Below are 16,901 nucleotides of genomic sequence, written 5' to 3' on the forward strand. Positions count from 1 at the left end.
GCCTCTTTGTAGATAAGGGCGCTGGAACGCCAAAGGGGTAGTTCATAAATTACCCCTGTTGTATTTAAACAGTTTTCCTTTAGAAACTTCAAGTAACTACAGTTACAAAAACCCAAGAACGACAGCATATAAAATATATTTCACCATCATGTGAATTTTACAACAATAAGACAATCAATTTTTTAACCATATGTACTATATTTGCAAACATCACTTGTCATTATGTTATTCTGGAAAACCAAGTCAGGTTCACTTACTAAAACTACAATTTTTTTTACAATGTATCTAGTACAAACATTTTAATCCATCATATATTATAGCTAATCTGACATCATGAAATGTACTTGCAGGCAGTATGATATGAAGGAGAATAAGCTGGGCATATCGATCTATATACACTGCTCAAAAAAGAAAGGGAACAACAAAAATGTAACTCAAGTAAATCAAACTTCTGTAAAATCAAACTTTCCACAAAGGAAGCAGCACTGATTGACAATCAATTCCACAGGCAATTAGCAAGACACACTCAATAAAGAAGTGGTTCTGCAGGTGGGGGATCACAGGCCACTTCTCCGTGCCAACGCTTTCTGGCTGATGATTTGGTTAATTTTAAATGTTGGTGGTGCTTTCACACCCATGGTAGCATGAAGCAGACTCTACAACCCACACAAGTGACTCAGGTAGTGCAACTCATACAGTTGTGTCTTTTAGGTAGATTGGAGGCGCTACCAGGAGACGTGGAGGGGGCAACAACCCAGCAGCACGACCTCTATCTCAACATCTGTGCTAGGAGGAACAGGAAGAGCACTGCCAGAGCCCTGCAAAATCACCTCCTACAGGCCACAGTTGTGCCTGAGTCGGCACAAATGGTTAGAAACCGACTCCACGAGGATGGTATGAGGACTTGACATGCACAGATGGGGGTTGTGCTTGGCAGGATGCTTGGCATTTGCCAGAGAACACCAGGATCGGAAATTCGCCACTATTGCCCTGTGCTCTTCACATATGAAAGCAGTTTCACACTGAGCACATGTGACAGACAGAGTCAGGAGATGCCGTGGAGAGCCATCTGCTGCCTGCACGATCCTTCAGCATGACTGGTTTGGCAGTGGGTCAGTGATGGTGTGAGGTGGCATTTCTGTGGAGGGCCACACAGCCTTCCATGTGCTCGCCAGAGATAGCCTGACTTCCATTAGGTACCGAGATGAGATCCTCAAACCCCTTATGACACCATATGCTGGTGTGGTTGGCTGTGGGTTCCTCCTAATGCAGGACAATGCTAGACTTAATGTGGCTGGAGTGTGTCAGCAGTTCCTGCAAGATGAGAGCATTGAAGCTATGGACTAGCCAGCTCGTGGCACGGACCTGAATCCATTTGAGCCCATCTAGAACATCATGTCATGTGCCAGGTCTGGGTGGGGATCCCTCAGGAGACCATCCACAACCTCATCAGGAGCCTTCCGAGGCAATGTATGGAGGTCATAAAGGAACGTGGAGGCCACACAATACTGAGCCTCATTTTGTCTTGTTTTACGGACATTTCATCAAAGTTGGATCAGCCTGTAGTGTGTTTTTCAACTTGAGAGTGACTCCAAATCCAGGTCTCCATTGGTAGTAAATTTCATTGGTATAGATGATTTTTTGTGATTTTGTGGTGAGCACATTCAACTTTGTACATAACAAAGTATTCAATGAGAATATTTCATTCATCCAGATCTAGGATGTGTTATTTGAGTGTTACCTTTATTTTTTTTAAGAAGTGTAGATATCTTGTTTAAAAAGCATGAGAATAACTTAAAATTATTAATTTAAACCCTTGGTTACCATAAACACGAGAATTGAATTCACTCATGCGGGCAAAGTTGTCAAAAAGCAGAAATGTAAAAAGAGAAAATTCTGAGCCTTTTATGACAAAACTACATCAATCTCCTGAATTCCTTCAGGATAAATACCTTATCTTCATGTTGCTGAAGTTAGGGACTCGGCACATAGCCTGCCATGTTCAGAATCTCGAACTACTCCACCATAATTAGTATACTACCACAGAGAAACGGAGTTACAACGTTCTTATAAAATCAATACATATAAGGCAGCCACAGACGACGTATAATGGGTAGGACACTTGTCTTTTACTTAGTAGTGAGGTGTGACTCATATTGAATTTGTATACCCTGTTGTACATCTATGTGGATATTTGTCTCTCCGGACCTTTTTTGTTTTGGATTTCCTCTGCACAATCATATTGTTTTAATTCATGACAATACAATTTTGTGTTGTCTTGTGTGTATAATAAAGATTATATGTATTGATTTTATAAGAACGTTGTAACTCCGTTTCTCTGTGGTAGTATACTGTCTCTTACACTGATTGTTCCATGTAATAGGAATACTGTAAACACAAACAAGAAATTGATAAGAGAGCAAATTTTACCTTGTTTGTCTCTTTACCAGAAGGTATTCTGGCCAAAAGATTTTCTACCAGCTGCTTTTTGGTGAACCCAGATCCTTCATCTGGTATTGGCAGAGCCCCATTCCTCCCGATCTCCCCTAAGGCTGTAATTGCAGCAACTGACAAGGGAGATCCATTATCCAGTAATGTACCTGAAGAAAAAATAAATTGAAACACAGGATGTAATTTCTGAAAGAGACCTTCTTTTAGACTCCATGACCCCACATATACTAAACAGCATAGCTGCAAACAGGTTTTTTTTTTTTATATAAAAGTTCTTCCATTTTGAGTTAAAACAACAAATTAGATTTACATTTACTATGGCATGTTCAGCAAGAAGCAGAGCCCCACCCTCCCACGGAAAATACTAATTTCCCGCCACTTTAAAAAAAAAACAAACAAAAAAATCTCATGCTTGCAAGGTCAGCACCTTCTTTTGTGTATGTGGAGAGTGGACATACCGGATCCATCTTCACTGCTAGGAGCGCATGCACCGCATTGCATGGTGGGTGTCCAGCAGAAGGTGCTGACCACACAAGTGTGAGATTTGTCTGCAGTGGTCATTGAGTAGAAGAAGAAAAGGAAGGGCCAAGGAGTGAAAGGGAGGAGTTTTTATAACGTGTCCGATGACGAAGGGCTGAACTTTTATAAAAACTGTTTGGAGATATGTTGTTTAGTGTCTGTGGGGACATGGGGGGAGTCTAAAAGACGGTCTCTGGTAACAGGTTCCCTTTACTTAAAAAACAAAAAAAAATCCAATGGCTCTATGCTTACGTTGCTAGAAACATACAGTCAAATGCCAGGCGGCATTGCACACAACCCCCAATAAAATGTAGCTTTTCTTCTTAAGCAATAAGTGGGACATTTATCTTATTGCACATTCACAAAAAACGCCCCTTTAAGAGTGTATTTACAATGCATCTGGAGTGTCTGTTTTTGTGTACGCACTGGAAAAGATGCATGAAATGTAACAGTGCCGGCACAACAGTTCGTGCTTCAAAGAGGGAGTCCTTGCATCATATTTCGATATCCTGACCTGTACAAAGTCTGCTATCCATAGGATTGGACCAAAACAGGCCCGTTTCCATGGGTTACACACATTCGTCTGCAGGCGGCCTAACTGCCACGGAGATTCCCACAAAACGGATTAGACACTTGTGTGAATTTATGACAAAAATTACATTTACAAGGTACAATGTCGATTATAATAGCAGTTAAAGTGCTGATCCTTTGCCATAGATTGTGACAGAGGGAGTCAGCTGTACTGCCAAATGGTAAGAGCAGCTTGTCACACTGGCACCCTGCTGCTTCTAGTAAGGGACTGTCTAAGAAAGACAAGTGCAGTACTAAGCTTTATAAAATAATTTTTGTAAGTGGTTAAGTGGTATGTTTTTATTCACAAAATGCCATGTTGAACCCCGAGAGCTTTATGCCCGTATAACAGACTTACCAATGGTTTCCACACAGGTCTTGATGGTTTCATCCTGTTCCTGTAGGTTTTTAGTTTTGGTATTGTCCAAGTATCTTCCAATCAAATACCCCAAGGCCAGAAGGGATCCATGTTGAGCCTCTGGGTTCTATACACAAAAGTTAAAGAGGACCCATTACCATTTGTAACAGTCCTGTGAGTAAATCTATTTATTTTCTATAAAACTCTATTTCAATTAATAAATTAAAACTGGGTTTTGTCATTCGCTTACCAGTTATCCTTATGTATATTATTCTGGCACAGCTAATTAGTCAGTGTAAAACTAGGAAGTGACATGCCCTCCCAATTGTCAATTTATGCACTAATTAATAGGAGGAATAACAGAGAAACAGCACAACCCCATATATACTGCAGAATTTACAAAGTGTATTATGTTCCATGTATATTATCGGTCTATACTCACATGTGGATCCTTGGCAGTCTTGATGAGGCCTTGAATTTTAGACTTTAGCTCAGGAGCAGGTAATGCAACTACAACTACTGCAAACAGCTGTGCTGCCAACTCCCGCATTTCTTCCTTATTAGCAGACATCAGATTCTGAGATTAACCCAAAGATAAAAATTACTGACAGCAGTAACTAACTACATTAAAAAGAATACATGTAAACTGTAAATATCGGGGGAAGAAGAACGGCAAGGAAAAGTAGAACGGAAATGAAAAACAGTAAAGAAATTGACATTTAAAACAAATACTGCAATTCTGTTACATACCTTTATCCAGTCTATTTTATCTACTAAAGAAGCAGCCAATCTCTCTGGATATATAGATACAATCTCAAGGAGGCAATACATAACTTGTAACCCTGCAATCAAAATAAATAGTTTTTTGTATAACCATGTGCAAAGTTTTTTAATAGTATAATAGGATGGGCTTAGGGCAGTGGTGGCGAACCTTTGGGACAGGTGACAGATTTGACACTCAGAGCCAGTGGTCGCCTGTACCAAGAAGCACATGGAGGAGCCATTACACCATTATACCTCAAATCATTATACAGGCTGTCAGTCATATGTATAGGAGTATCTCATATACACACACAGGCTGCAGGGGCCGCTAGCACCAGGAATCACATGGAGGAGGCATTACACCATTATACCTCACATCATTATACAGGCTGTCAGTCAAGCACTGGGGGGTTTGGCTGTGCCTCCCACTCATGAATAAGCTGGACAGCTTGAATATGCTAATGACTCTTTGGACATTCCACAGGTCATTTGCATACAGCTTTAGGACCACATTGCTTAGGTTTACAGGCATGTAGAGGGACAATGAAGGGATAGAGGCAATGCTTTCTAATGGCAGTTTATGAAAATTTATTTAGTTTAGGGGGTTAATTTGCCTGACGGGTTCTCTTTAAAATTTCTCCTGTATTGATGTCCTCAGGATGCTGATACTATTGAAAGCCGTGACAAAGCAAGGAGTAGTAAGCTTAAAATGCTGCGTTGACACGAAGTGCCCGAACTACAACCAAAACCCTTTACGGCAGTGATGGCAAACCTTTTAGACACCGAGTGCCCAAACTACAACCAAAACCCACGTATTTTTCGCAAAGTGCCAATGCGACAATTTAAGCAGTAACTTATTAGTCCCTTCTCTTTCACAGGTTTAAATTGTATAGGCACCTGAGGACCCCATTACAGTAGAAAGAAGGAGAAGTTTGGATTATCATTGTAGCTTCCTTCTAGGGTCCTGGACTGCCTGGGACTGCAAGAGGCCTTGAGTCCTGTCTGGCAAACTCTACCCAGGGGTGATGGCAAGGGTGCCCATAAAGAGGGCTCTGAGTGCCACCTCTGGCACCCGTGCCATAGGTTCGCCACCACTGCTTTACGGTCTCTAAAAGCATTGCCTTCACTGGCTTAGTGCAAGCACATCAATGCTCAATACAAAGACAAGGAATAATTACAGAAATTTCTGCTTTAAATCTGCCAAATCAAATACATGGCATATTATATTATACTGATAAATATGAAATATGATTTTTGTATTTTACCTCCGGCTGCAGATAAAAGTTGTTGAATAAGGCTTATGTACATCTCCACAGGGTTTACGTCTCCATTTTTGGAAGAATCTTGTGCAGTAATGTCATTAGAGATTAGCTCTCTTACATAGCATCCTAAAGCTGGTGCCTGGTCTTGCATATCTGCTAAAGATTGGCAGCTTGGATCTACACCTGCGCTGTGAGCCAGACACATTCTCAGATACAGGATTATCTAAATGAAGAAAAATTAGTATGTAAACTTGCATATTAGGTCTGTGCAGCCTGTTCCTATAATAAGCAATAAGAATTATACCTCTAGGAATGCAGCAGGATTAAAAGGGAGAACAGAAGTAGTTGTTACGAATTTAACAGGCGTCTTCATACGACTGGCTGCCTACAAAAAGGACAAGACAGTAATTTTTTACTATTTTATAAATTCAGCATATGCTATAATATCTACAAATAAGGTTAATTCTGCAGATCCACTTTAAATAAGTAATTTCACCACCTTCACTGACAACTGCTTGTACGCCGCTCCACGGATTCAGACACAACTGGAATTTTTTTTCTCTAGCCCCCACCATTCATGAGGGATTAGTGTCATTGTTTACAATACGCTTACTAGGATGGATGGATTAAGGAAAACGCAGACATCCTGGGACTGCCAGCAGAAAGATCAATGAGCACATTTGGTACTTGTGGATCTGATCCTTCTGGCAACCATATATGACAATTTCATGCAAGTTCAGAAATTCAGCTTAGTCCTAGGCCTCATGCACAGGAACGTGTGGGGTGACCGATATCCGGCCACACAGTTTGCAACTAGATACAGGCGGTGCCCTACTTAAGGACACCCAATTTACAGATTACCCCAAGTTACAGACGGAACTCTGGATGTTTGTAATTTACTGTACTTTAGTCCTAGGCAGTTATAACAGCCAAAGTTGTCTGCAATTAAGTTTTATTGTTAATTCTGGTTATGGCATTTTAAAAATCCAATTATCACAGAGACCAAAAAAAAATTTGGCTGCAGTTACAATTATAAAATATACTGTTTTGACTTGCATACAAATTCAACTTAAGAACAAACCTACAGAACCTATCTTGTACGTCACATGTCTCATTGCACCGTGACCATGCACAGAAAAATATAGGACATGTCCTATATTTCACTGTACTATGGCGCAGTACTCACCCCTCTCCTGTGTGCGGCTGTATGCTTGTCTGGGCTACGGCTGGGGTGAGCATACGTTCGTGTGCAAGGAGCCTTAGATACATTTTTTAAAATATATTTCCTAGTCTATCATAAACTGTGTGTTTTACCTTTTCCATGATATGGCTGACCATCACTGGGAAAGAAGGAAGTTTCAAAGGTGTGCTTTCGTTTTCACTGTTGGCAGAACATGTCCTCAGGGCTCTTTGAGCTTCTCCATAAACCTCCTCTCTCCTACAAATAAATAATTAGTTCATCTATCAAGGCAACACAATGACTCTATACTAACTGGACCTTAAAAGGGCTTTCTGGGCAATGTTATGACACCCATAAGAGATCAAGCAGGTAGCAGATACCTCCGTCGTTAGTGGATAAGCGTCACAACATAGCTGCAGGCGCAGCCGTCATAGACACACTACAGACAGAGCAGTCTACTTCATGCTCCACCCTTTGTGTAGTGGCACACTGCTAACCTATCCTATGGAATGTCCATTACTAGTTACCCTGAAAAAAATATATTTATTACCAGTTCAGGAATATACCATAATGATTTTTTGTGGAAATGCAAGTCACTCCTAGGAGTAGTAGCGGTGCTCAAGTAGGATACTATTGCTTACTCAATTCAGAAATAGCTTAACGTAAGGCTGTTTGTTTATTTCTTTCTTCATAGCAATCCACAGTAAAGTTGAGATCATATGGACCATCATTAGATACCGAAGACATGTATAGGAGTACGGTGGTATATAACCACATTCAGAGGAATGTGTAACGAATATTGTAATGTTGGGTGTTGTGTATTTATTCCACAAATATTAAACAGACAAATCAAACCATCAACATATATATATAGAAGTTGTCTGGCCCCCTATGCAAACTGGACCCCATATGTACCCAGCACATTAAACCCCCTTCAGGAGCTGGAACCTATATACCACACCAAGCTTGAAAAAACAACTCCATCTAAATAAAATGAACTTAAAAGTTCCTGCTATACTATGGCCATCTTCAACTGGAAGTGTCTAGGTTTGAGCCCCATAAAGGGGCAGGAATAGCTGATCAGTGTGAAGCCTTAGTATCGAAACCTTACATTCTTATACGGATATCCTGCAGACATGTCACTAAGCAGTGCACTTTGATCTAGAATATCTAACTGTAAAAAAAGTTAATGGGTATTTTTGATTTCAGAAAGAGCAAAAATGTCAATTCTATACCAAGTCAATTTAAAATCTTTTGTAAATTAACTTTTACAAAATTTGTAAATGAGATGGAGGCGATCAGGCTGATGTCGCCTGAGCACCTCTCGGATTCCACGAGTATCAATTCATTCCCCCCTCCTTGCTGTAAGCCTACTCCTGCTCCAGGTGAGGAGCTTGGAGCCGGCCGGTGACATCAGAGCTGTAGCGTGGGGAAAGCGGTGCGAGAGCTTTCTCCTAGCTCCTCAGCAGGGAGTAGGAGTAGGCTTACAGCAAGGATAAATTAAAGCCCAGGAAAGCCGAGGGGTGCTCAGACGACGGCAGCATGAGTTCCTCCGGCTAATTTACATATTGTTTATAAAAGTTACTTTCTAAGCTTATATGCCCTTATTTTATTCACTAAACACTCTTCCAATTAGTGAATAAAGATCTAACACTGTACATCTATCAGTCAAAATCATGGTAGATGTCCTTTGTTTAAATGACAATATCTTTGGAAAAGCTTTAACTATCACAACAATTTTTAGTTTGTTTCATGACATGTGAAACATTAACTTGATAGAATAGTTTTATTCATTTCATATTTTTTTCTTTTTGACTACAAATGTGAAAAAATAAGCTATTTTTGTCATTTTTCTGATTACCATATATACTCGAGTATAAGCCTAGTTTTTCAGCACAGAAAATGTACTGAGAACCCATACGCTGCTTATACTCGAGTAAAAAAAAATATAGGTTTGACCAGGTTTTTGTGGTAAAATTAGGGTCCTTGGCTCATACTTGGGTCGGCTTATACTCGAGTATATACGATAAACTTTTTTTTTTTTTTTTTTAAGGAAACGTACCATAAAATATCTACCTATTAAGTTAAACCTGATTTTAGGTAGCTAATAACATGCTAAGCCCTACTCTATATTTAACTAATAATAAAATACTTCCTAAACTAAACTACACTTTATCTAGCTAATATGCTAATAACCGAAAGAGGCTACTGGGGCATGGATTAGCCATTGCTCCCACTATTTGGAGAGGCTAATAGATTTCTGATGGTAGGTTTCCTTTAATATGTAGCAAAACTAAAATATATATACATATATATACACACACACATATATATATATTATTCCATCAATCTATCACTTGTTCAAATGCAGAGGGTGCACGTACTTTGCAAAGTGAATGCCTTTACTGCAGCTCCTTCTATATTCTGCCTTCAGCCTATAAAAAACCTATATCCCTTGCACCTAGAAACTAAAGCAGTTTGAAGTTTTCCACTGTCCCGATGTTTATAAACGCCCTTTCTGCACGTGGCATGTGCAAATAGGACGTATAAAGCCGTGTGGTAGTCGTAAATGGGGTTAAGGTAATACTACTTTAGGTTTTGCATCCCATTGACAACTTCAAATATAATTCCCATATAAAAATGTAAAATAGCAAAACTCTTACGGGTCTCCAGCTGAAAGTAACAGTAGGTATCGCGAAGGAATGTGGTCGGGAGCAAAAACACTGCTTGCAAATTTCACGGCTATTTGACGCACCTGCACTTCAGGCTTAAATAAAATAGAAAAGACAAAATAAATCAAATAATGTTCAAATAATGGCTGCCAATGTCTTCAGTTAATAAAGGTAAACATATTACACTTTATGTTGGATTACCAACTGGAAAGGTAAATGCCAGGATTTATAGTGTTATTGTAAGGACTCATAACGCTGCAGTCTCAGCTATCAAGAGAGATAGCAAATTTATAAAGTTTTTGCTATATTTACAAAATCAAGGGAAAAATCCATGTATTGTCACATAACCCATAACATTTATATATACACACACTACATAAGATGTAACATTTTGCAGTACAAGCTGTTTGCACTTAAATCATTTTGAGAAGTGATCATTTAACTTTTCACACTTGGCAAAATAGTAAAGTAGTGGCATATCAGATATTATGGACTGTTTTTCCTGTTACAGCATCCACTGCACTGCAAGGGGCGATCGTGTCTATATATCAGCAATTTTTGGTCATGTGATATCCAATCTTTATATAATTAAGTTTTCTTTTTTAATTTTATGTATGTTCTTGTGTGTGTTTGAATTTTTACTACGATGCTGGAACCCTAAGGAGTCTGACTGCTCATACAGTATATTGCAACACAATGTGTAACTTAGAGCGGCAGGCCATAGCAGACTTCTGAATGGGCCCCCCATTCCGTCCCCTCAGAAAATATACATATCTGTATATTTTTATACACATTTATACAATTATGCACACTTAATTTATCCACGGATATATACATTTATGACCATATGGGTAAAGTACATGGCAGGAATTATATAGGAGAGATCCCTAGTCCTGTGATTCTTCAGTCCTCTACCTCTCCCCCAACATTTATACAATGACACTCTTTTATACACACAAAACATTCTACACTCACTTTTATGTACTTTTTCACACATACATACGTATACACTCATATGCACACATTTATGTACTCATATATACATTTATACACTAATACATGCAGTTTATATGCATCAAAGTTTCATACATACTATTTATATACATACATATAGCATACACACATCACATTCTTTTACATATGGTATACACCCACTGTGTATACACATACATGCAGTATAAAAGCACCATATACAGCATTAATATACAGCATACACATACATTATACACATATACATATTTAAATGCATGTGTCTACATACAGCATATAACCACACATACAGTATATACAGCATATACACACACGCACAGATACTACACATGCACAGATACTACACATGCGCATTTAATCCTATTCTGTTAGATACCTGATGGTTAAATACTGAACATATCACACAAGTAGAATACAGCACATACGCACATACACACAGCACATGCACACAGCACATACATCAATCTTACATATATAGGGACTTACATTTCTTGTAGACCGGCTGCTGTGGGAGGCTGGTTGTTCAGGAAGCCGCGGAAATAGTAAGCCGGCTCGCGTTAAGCCAGCCGGTTGACCGGGCGCAGATGGAGTCGGCCGGCCAGGCAGCCACGGAAGCATCGTGCCGGTCGGGCGGCTGCCGATGGATTAAGCTCTGCGACCGCAAGTCTGGCCAGGCAGACGTGAAGAGACTGGGGCACAGATGGACAAGGCCAGCCGGGCGGCCGCAGAAGGAGTAGGACCAGCGGCCAACAGACTGGGGCGGGCTAACGCGGGGGAACTAGGCTGGCGGGGCAGTCGCGCCAAAAGAAGTGGGCGGGCTGAGTGGCCACAAATGAAGAGGCCAAGTCCAGCGGCCTGCAGATAAGGTGGGCAGACAGGGACAGAGGGACGGCACAGGGGTCCGTATGACTGTACAAGGGCGATACCATCTTGGGTTTTCATCCCGGGCCCCGTAGCAACCTCTACGGGTATTGTTACGCCACTGGTGGAAAATGTGTACTGTTATATAAAGATTATGCTGTACAATATGCAGCATCCATTGGTGTTGGACACTGTGGGTCCCATAGCAACTGCTATGGCTGCTACCACTTTAGTTACGCCCCTGCTCATGGTTGTCAATTCAAACAATTGAATTGACACTTATATATAAGCCTTTGAGGTTTAGGTGCCAGAGCACTGAACAACTGTGATCGGTTCCAGCACCAACACAGCTGTTTATGTTGGGCATCTACTGTATAATACAATAATAACAGTAACAGTTACCCGCCTGGGATGGCTTTATGATTGTTAAAAAGGTAGTGAAAAATTTACTTTTTACCTTTACCAAGTATGATCCAACAAGAGCTTCCATGAGGGTCAGTTGAGCGCCTTCCAGATTTGTGTAAGCCCCAACCATCATAGACAAGGCTTCCTGGATAGAAAGTCTAACATCCATATCTTCCTGTAGAAGAGAAGCAAAGTATGATAACATAATAAATTCATCAAAACACAAAAAAAATACACAGAAGCGGCAATAAAAACCACCCAAAACAATCTCATAAAAACGGCTAAATAAAAAATATTGCTCTCACAATGCCTATACAAATTTTTATTTCATATAACATGTACTAGTACTAAAAATATTATTAAAAAAAGGTTTTCTTTGCCAACCCCACCCAAAAAAGGTCAATGAAGCTAATCAATAATTATATGTTATATAGCAACACAGAAAAACGCTACCAGTCCTGTAAAATCAAGTCCTCATACAGCCGTATTGAAGTAAAACCAGGGAAAAGTAATGGCTTTTGAAAGGCAACAAAAAAAATCTTGTTCTTAAGGTGTATAATACATATAGTACAACTGTCAAGTTGGACCAGTCATTTTCATTTGTCACAAAAATATTGCATGCGGTTATGACACCAATTAATCCAAATCTCACAGTTAAACAGATGTTTTATATGCAACCAGGCATTTTTAAATGGGGTTTCCATTTTGAATATTAAAATGAACATTGTTTACTGAAAAGCTATGCGAGTTTCTAATAACTTTTGTATGAATTGCTCAGAATCTCTACTCTTCATCAGTAACAACATGAAGAGAAGGTTTGACTCACTCTCACATCATTACTTTGGAACTTAAAGGAGTTGTCCTCTCTCAACAAATAATTGATATGGTTGGTGTAACGAAAAGTCATACAATTTTCCTATATACTTTCCCCATCAATTCCTTGTGGTTTTCTGAATCTCTGCCTGCTGTCTTTCTACAGAAAGCTTCTGTGTTTACTTCCCGTGGTTAGAAATCTGTCCACGGTCATGTGATGTTGTGCAGGTGCATGAGCTGTTAGTATCACACAGCTCTGATTACTCTCTGTGATTATAATGGCTCCTGTACCTGTGTGACATCACATGACCATGGACAGATTTCTATCCACTGAAAGTAGACATAGAAGTGGACAACCTCCGTAAGGTTTCAACAACAGCTGTGCAAGCATTATGGGCCCTTTTACAGGCCTGTATTAAACTCCGAATATAGTCTAATGCGTTTTACTATAAATGAGAGCTTTCCCTGAACAGTACGTTTTGTAGCCTGCTTTCTTACACATAACATAGTTTGGACAGAAGGAAAAATGAAATAGTTCTTAAGGGACTTGCAAATATACTTCTGCAGAAATAAACCGATTCATTTACAGTCTCTGGAAGATAGCGGTTATCAGAGGCTAGTTCTTCGGCTCTCTCATTCCTCTCTCTCCTGTAAGTACACCCACTGCAACAGCTATATACGATAAAATACACTGCATGTCCACTGTCAAAACTACCCTATACATTAGAGGGTAGTCTTGTCATCAGGTCTCTATCACGATTTCTGTCACCACTACTTGTTGGAGCAGCTCACAAGGCTTCCATCCCAGCCTTTATCTAGTCAATTCATACATTAATCATTCTAAAATCATCTATTCTTTATTATGTAAATGGGGCTGGTCACATGGTCAGAGGCTGTGATGTTACCCCTCCCCCTGCTCATGTCTGTGTGTAATGCATAGTAAAGCATTGCTAGTGTCTGTGCTTTATCTGCCGACATGCTCTCCCTCCTAATACACATGTGTGAGACACAGACATCAGCTACACATGGAGCTGACATGTTCTGCTACAACATGGCTGTCTGGAGCTCTTGTATCTCTCCTATACACACACAGGCTGCAGGGGGCGCCAGCACCAGGAAGCACATAAAGGAGCCATTACACCATTATACAGGTTATATACATGTTATGCTTATTGTAACAGCCTGTGATGCTGCAGCACTGAGGGGTTCTGGAAACAGCCCCTTAGATTCATTAGCATCATTTTAAAATTGATTATAGAAGGAAGATTATCATGAATAATAAATATAACAAGATTCACAGTCACAGTCCCTGGATCTATGAGTTACTGTACTTGGTTTATGATGCTTGATTTTGATGGTAGATTTTCTGTAAGTGATCGCCCTATTGTAGCTTAAACAACCTGTATGTCCACACATCCGCAGAAAAATTATAAAATGACCTCAATACTTGTAACAGACTAGCAAAAATGTTTGTGATTATAACCTAAAGGAATAAAATAACTACATTAGTTTACTGCAGTGCATAAATTGCTATAGATTTGCTGCTACTAAATGAATCAGTATTTTTCTATTTTTTGAAAGAATGTAAATTGCAAATGGTGGGTTCTTGCAAAATATAGTGTATTATCATATAACTGCATAACAGTTTACTACACAATGACAAGCTTTATGCTATATGGTTTTTGGGGACAGGCCCCTGAGGGTAAAAAAAAAAACCTATAAATCTCCTCCTTTCGTTCTACCAACTCTGGTGTCCAGTCGTAAAACTTACTGTGCAATTCAAGCCTTACTCATTTCATAACAATAAAAAAAAACCCCTGTTGAGTTCTTAAAATAAAAAGAATCCTTAATTTCCACTCTTGTGAAATTAGTAAGAATTGATAACAGGCTCAACATCATAATGCAATGCTTATAACTTGTCAAAATCCCTATGTAGGTTATTAATATCCAATTGGTGAGGGACTGACTCTCCACTAATCTCCAAGTGCTATATCTACTTTGATGTCTACCAGGCACAGTTCATATGTTTAGTAATAATTGTGGCCACTATTACAGGTCAGTATAGCTCAAAGTATATGAGACTGATATGAGACCTTAACTAATCTTTTCTTTTAATATTCTTATCTGTATGTGGCGATGTGTGGGATATGTGTACCTACACATCTTTCCATTTTGAGCTATATCAGGCACTATGGAACATTGTATGGTAAACAAAAAAAGTGGATAAACAGCTAATTACCAGGAATACTAAAAGTTATATCCCAACCAATCTGATAATAATAAAGCTGGAGAAATATCTTTAGGATATTCAGCATCATGCATACTGATTATCTCAAAGCACTGCTCAATCGACCAACCAAGTGCCTCCCACAAAAATTCAATCCATGCAAATAGCTACCATGGATGTAGAATAGTGAACGCTACCATCCAGAATCTAGAGAACAAATATTGTTACATCAAATTTTCATTTTAGAGACAAAATGTTTAATACCTCCCATCATTAAGCATATAGACCTTAGAGGAAAAAAAATATTAATCCATATTACCACATTTGACAATATAGCTAAATGAATTGTCAATACACTAATATTTTCTGTCTTATAGTTACTAGTGTGAAAAATCATGCTCAATATAAAATTTCTACATTAATGACTTCAAAACAAGTACAAAAACCAAGATAAATCATGGCCGGATGAGTTTTTCTTGAAATAAACTACTTTGTCCATTTAAGACCTCATGCACACGACTGTGTGCACTTTGCAGGCCACAAGCAGGGGAAAGTGATCATCTGTTTCCAGCCAGTCTGACATGGCTGGGTAAGTACCGCTTACAATGCCAATGGCAATAGAAAATCACTGCATGGGCATGCCTTAAACAAAGCTTAATGAGGCCATGAGTCTAGCTCAGAGGCTTAGGTGTGAATTTTGATACGACCAACAACTGTAAATTGTATAAATTCTATGACATATTTCTTCCCATTATGCTAGAATCACCTTACCTTCCTCATGGCTTCAAAAAACTGTTGAACTAAGGCAAGATCCTTTGTAAAAAGCTGAGGCATCCGGCTAGACAGAAATAAAGGCAAAACAAAAACATGCTTTTTAATAAAAGGTTGCAAACTGTAGACGTATTCAATTAAACATTAGTTACCCCAGTCAACATACCCTGAGAGTTTACCAACAGCTGAATATGCCATGGAAAGCAACTTTGGATCCTTTACAGAAAGAGAAGAAACAAATGTGAGAAGGTGTAGAACATATTCCCTCCCCCTAAAAAAAAAGTGTTGTACACACTACCTAGACATTCAACATGAAAAATAAAAATCACAGCCAAGAATAAAGAACATTGTATACAGCAACAGGTAAACTTAATATTCTAGAATATACAATGTTGTAGTATTTAATAATCGGCACATATTTATATTTGGTGTGACAATTACTGGATATGTTCAGATTTTCTATTTTCCCCACGTAGTCTTCAATGGTTAAAAAAAAAGAACATTACCTCCTTATATTCATTTATCAGCTTTGTAAGACCATTCAGCAGCATCGGACCTAAAGGTTTTATTTTAGCATCAGGACAACTGTTAAGGAAAAAAAATATTGATTATTACAGCACCTAAAGCAACACCTATAGCAAAGGATGTCTACCAACTCCCAAAATGCCTACATATTAATTGAGTATAGTTTAGATCTCTTTAAGAGTTTTCCTAGAATAACTATCCTATTTCCCCAGTGACCCATCACTTTAGAGAAATTCTGTCTTTTTTTTTTTTTGCAAATGAGTATCTGGGAGCACCAAGGAGAGGTCCATGCCAGCTAGTGCACTGGTTTTCCTTACTCCATTCACCAACCAACAAGATCTCTTTACACAAGGTCTAAAAAAATGAAAGCAGAAAACCGGAGAAGTGAGAAGCTAATTTGTTAATTAAAAAACAGCAATTTCTCTAAAATGATAGATCTGTCTCTTCTGTTGGTCTGTAGGATTTTTTGGACTTTCACAGAGCAAATTGTATCGTATCTATTCAGGATTAATGTGTTAAAGGGGTTGTCCAGGAT

At 39.0% G+C, this 16,901-nt stretch overlaps 1 protein-coding gene across 2 annotated transcripts in view; it reads right to left on the bottom strand.

Moving 5' to 3' along the window:
• ECPAS (Ecm29 proteasome adaptor and scaffold) overlaps positions 1–16,901 on the bottom strand; it is a 48,605-nt gene that overhangs the window by 19,720 nt on the left and 11,984 nt on the right. The window contains exons 11-23 of one of the 2 annotated variants that reach the window (XM_072154724.1): positions 16,348–16,426; positions 16,008–16,057; positions 15,842–15,908; positions 15,242–15,277; positions 12,083–12,205; positions 9,766–9,869; positions 7,237–7,360; positions 6,227–6,307; positions 5,926–6,145; positions 4,649–4,740; positions 4,341–4,475; positions 3,899–4,025; positions 2,431–2,600 (exon numbers count right to left, since the gene is read on the bottom strand). In XM_072154724.1, coding sequence (XP_072010825.1) covers positions 2,431–2,600; positions 3,899–4,025; positions 4,341–4,475; positions 4,649–4,740; positions 5,926–6,145; positions 6,227–6,307; positions 7,237–7,360; positions 9,766–9,869; positions 12,083–12,205; positions 15,242–15,277; positions 15,842–15,908; positions 16,008–16,057; positions 16,348–16,426 — 1,408 coding nt within the window. The remainder of the gene's footprint in view (positions 1–2,430; positions 2,601–3,898; positions 4,026–4,340; positions 4,476–4,648; positions 4,741–5,925; positions 6,146–6,226; positions 6,308–7,236; positions 7,361–9,765; positions 9,870–12,082; positions 12,206–15,241; positions 15,278–15,841; positions 15,909–16,007; positions 16,058–16,347; positions 16,427–16,901) is intronic. The other variant, XM_072154728.1, reaches the window with a different exon arrangement.

Source organism: Engystomops pustulosus, chromosome 1, assembly GCF_040894005.1.
Source record: "Engystomops pustulosus chromosome 1, aEngPut4.maternal, whole genome shotgun sequence".
Taxonomy (NCBI): Eukaryota; Metazoa; Chordata; class Amphibia; order Anura; family Leptodactylidae; genus Engystomops; species Engystomops pustulosus.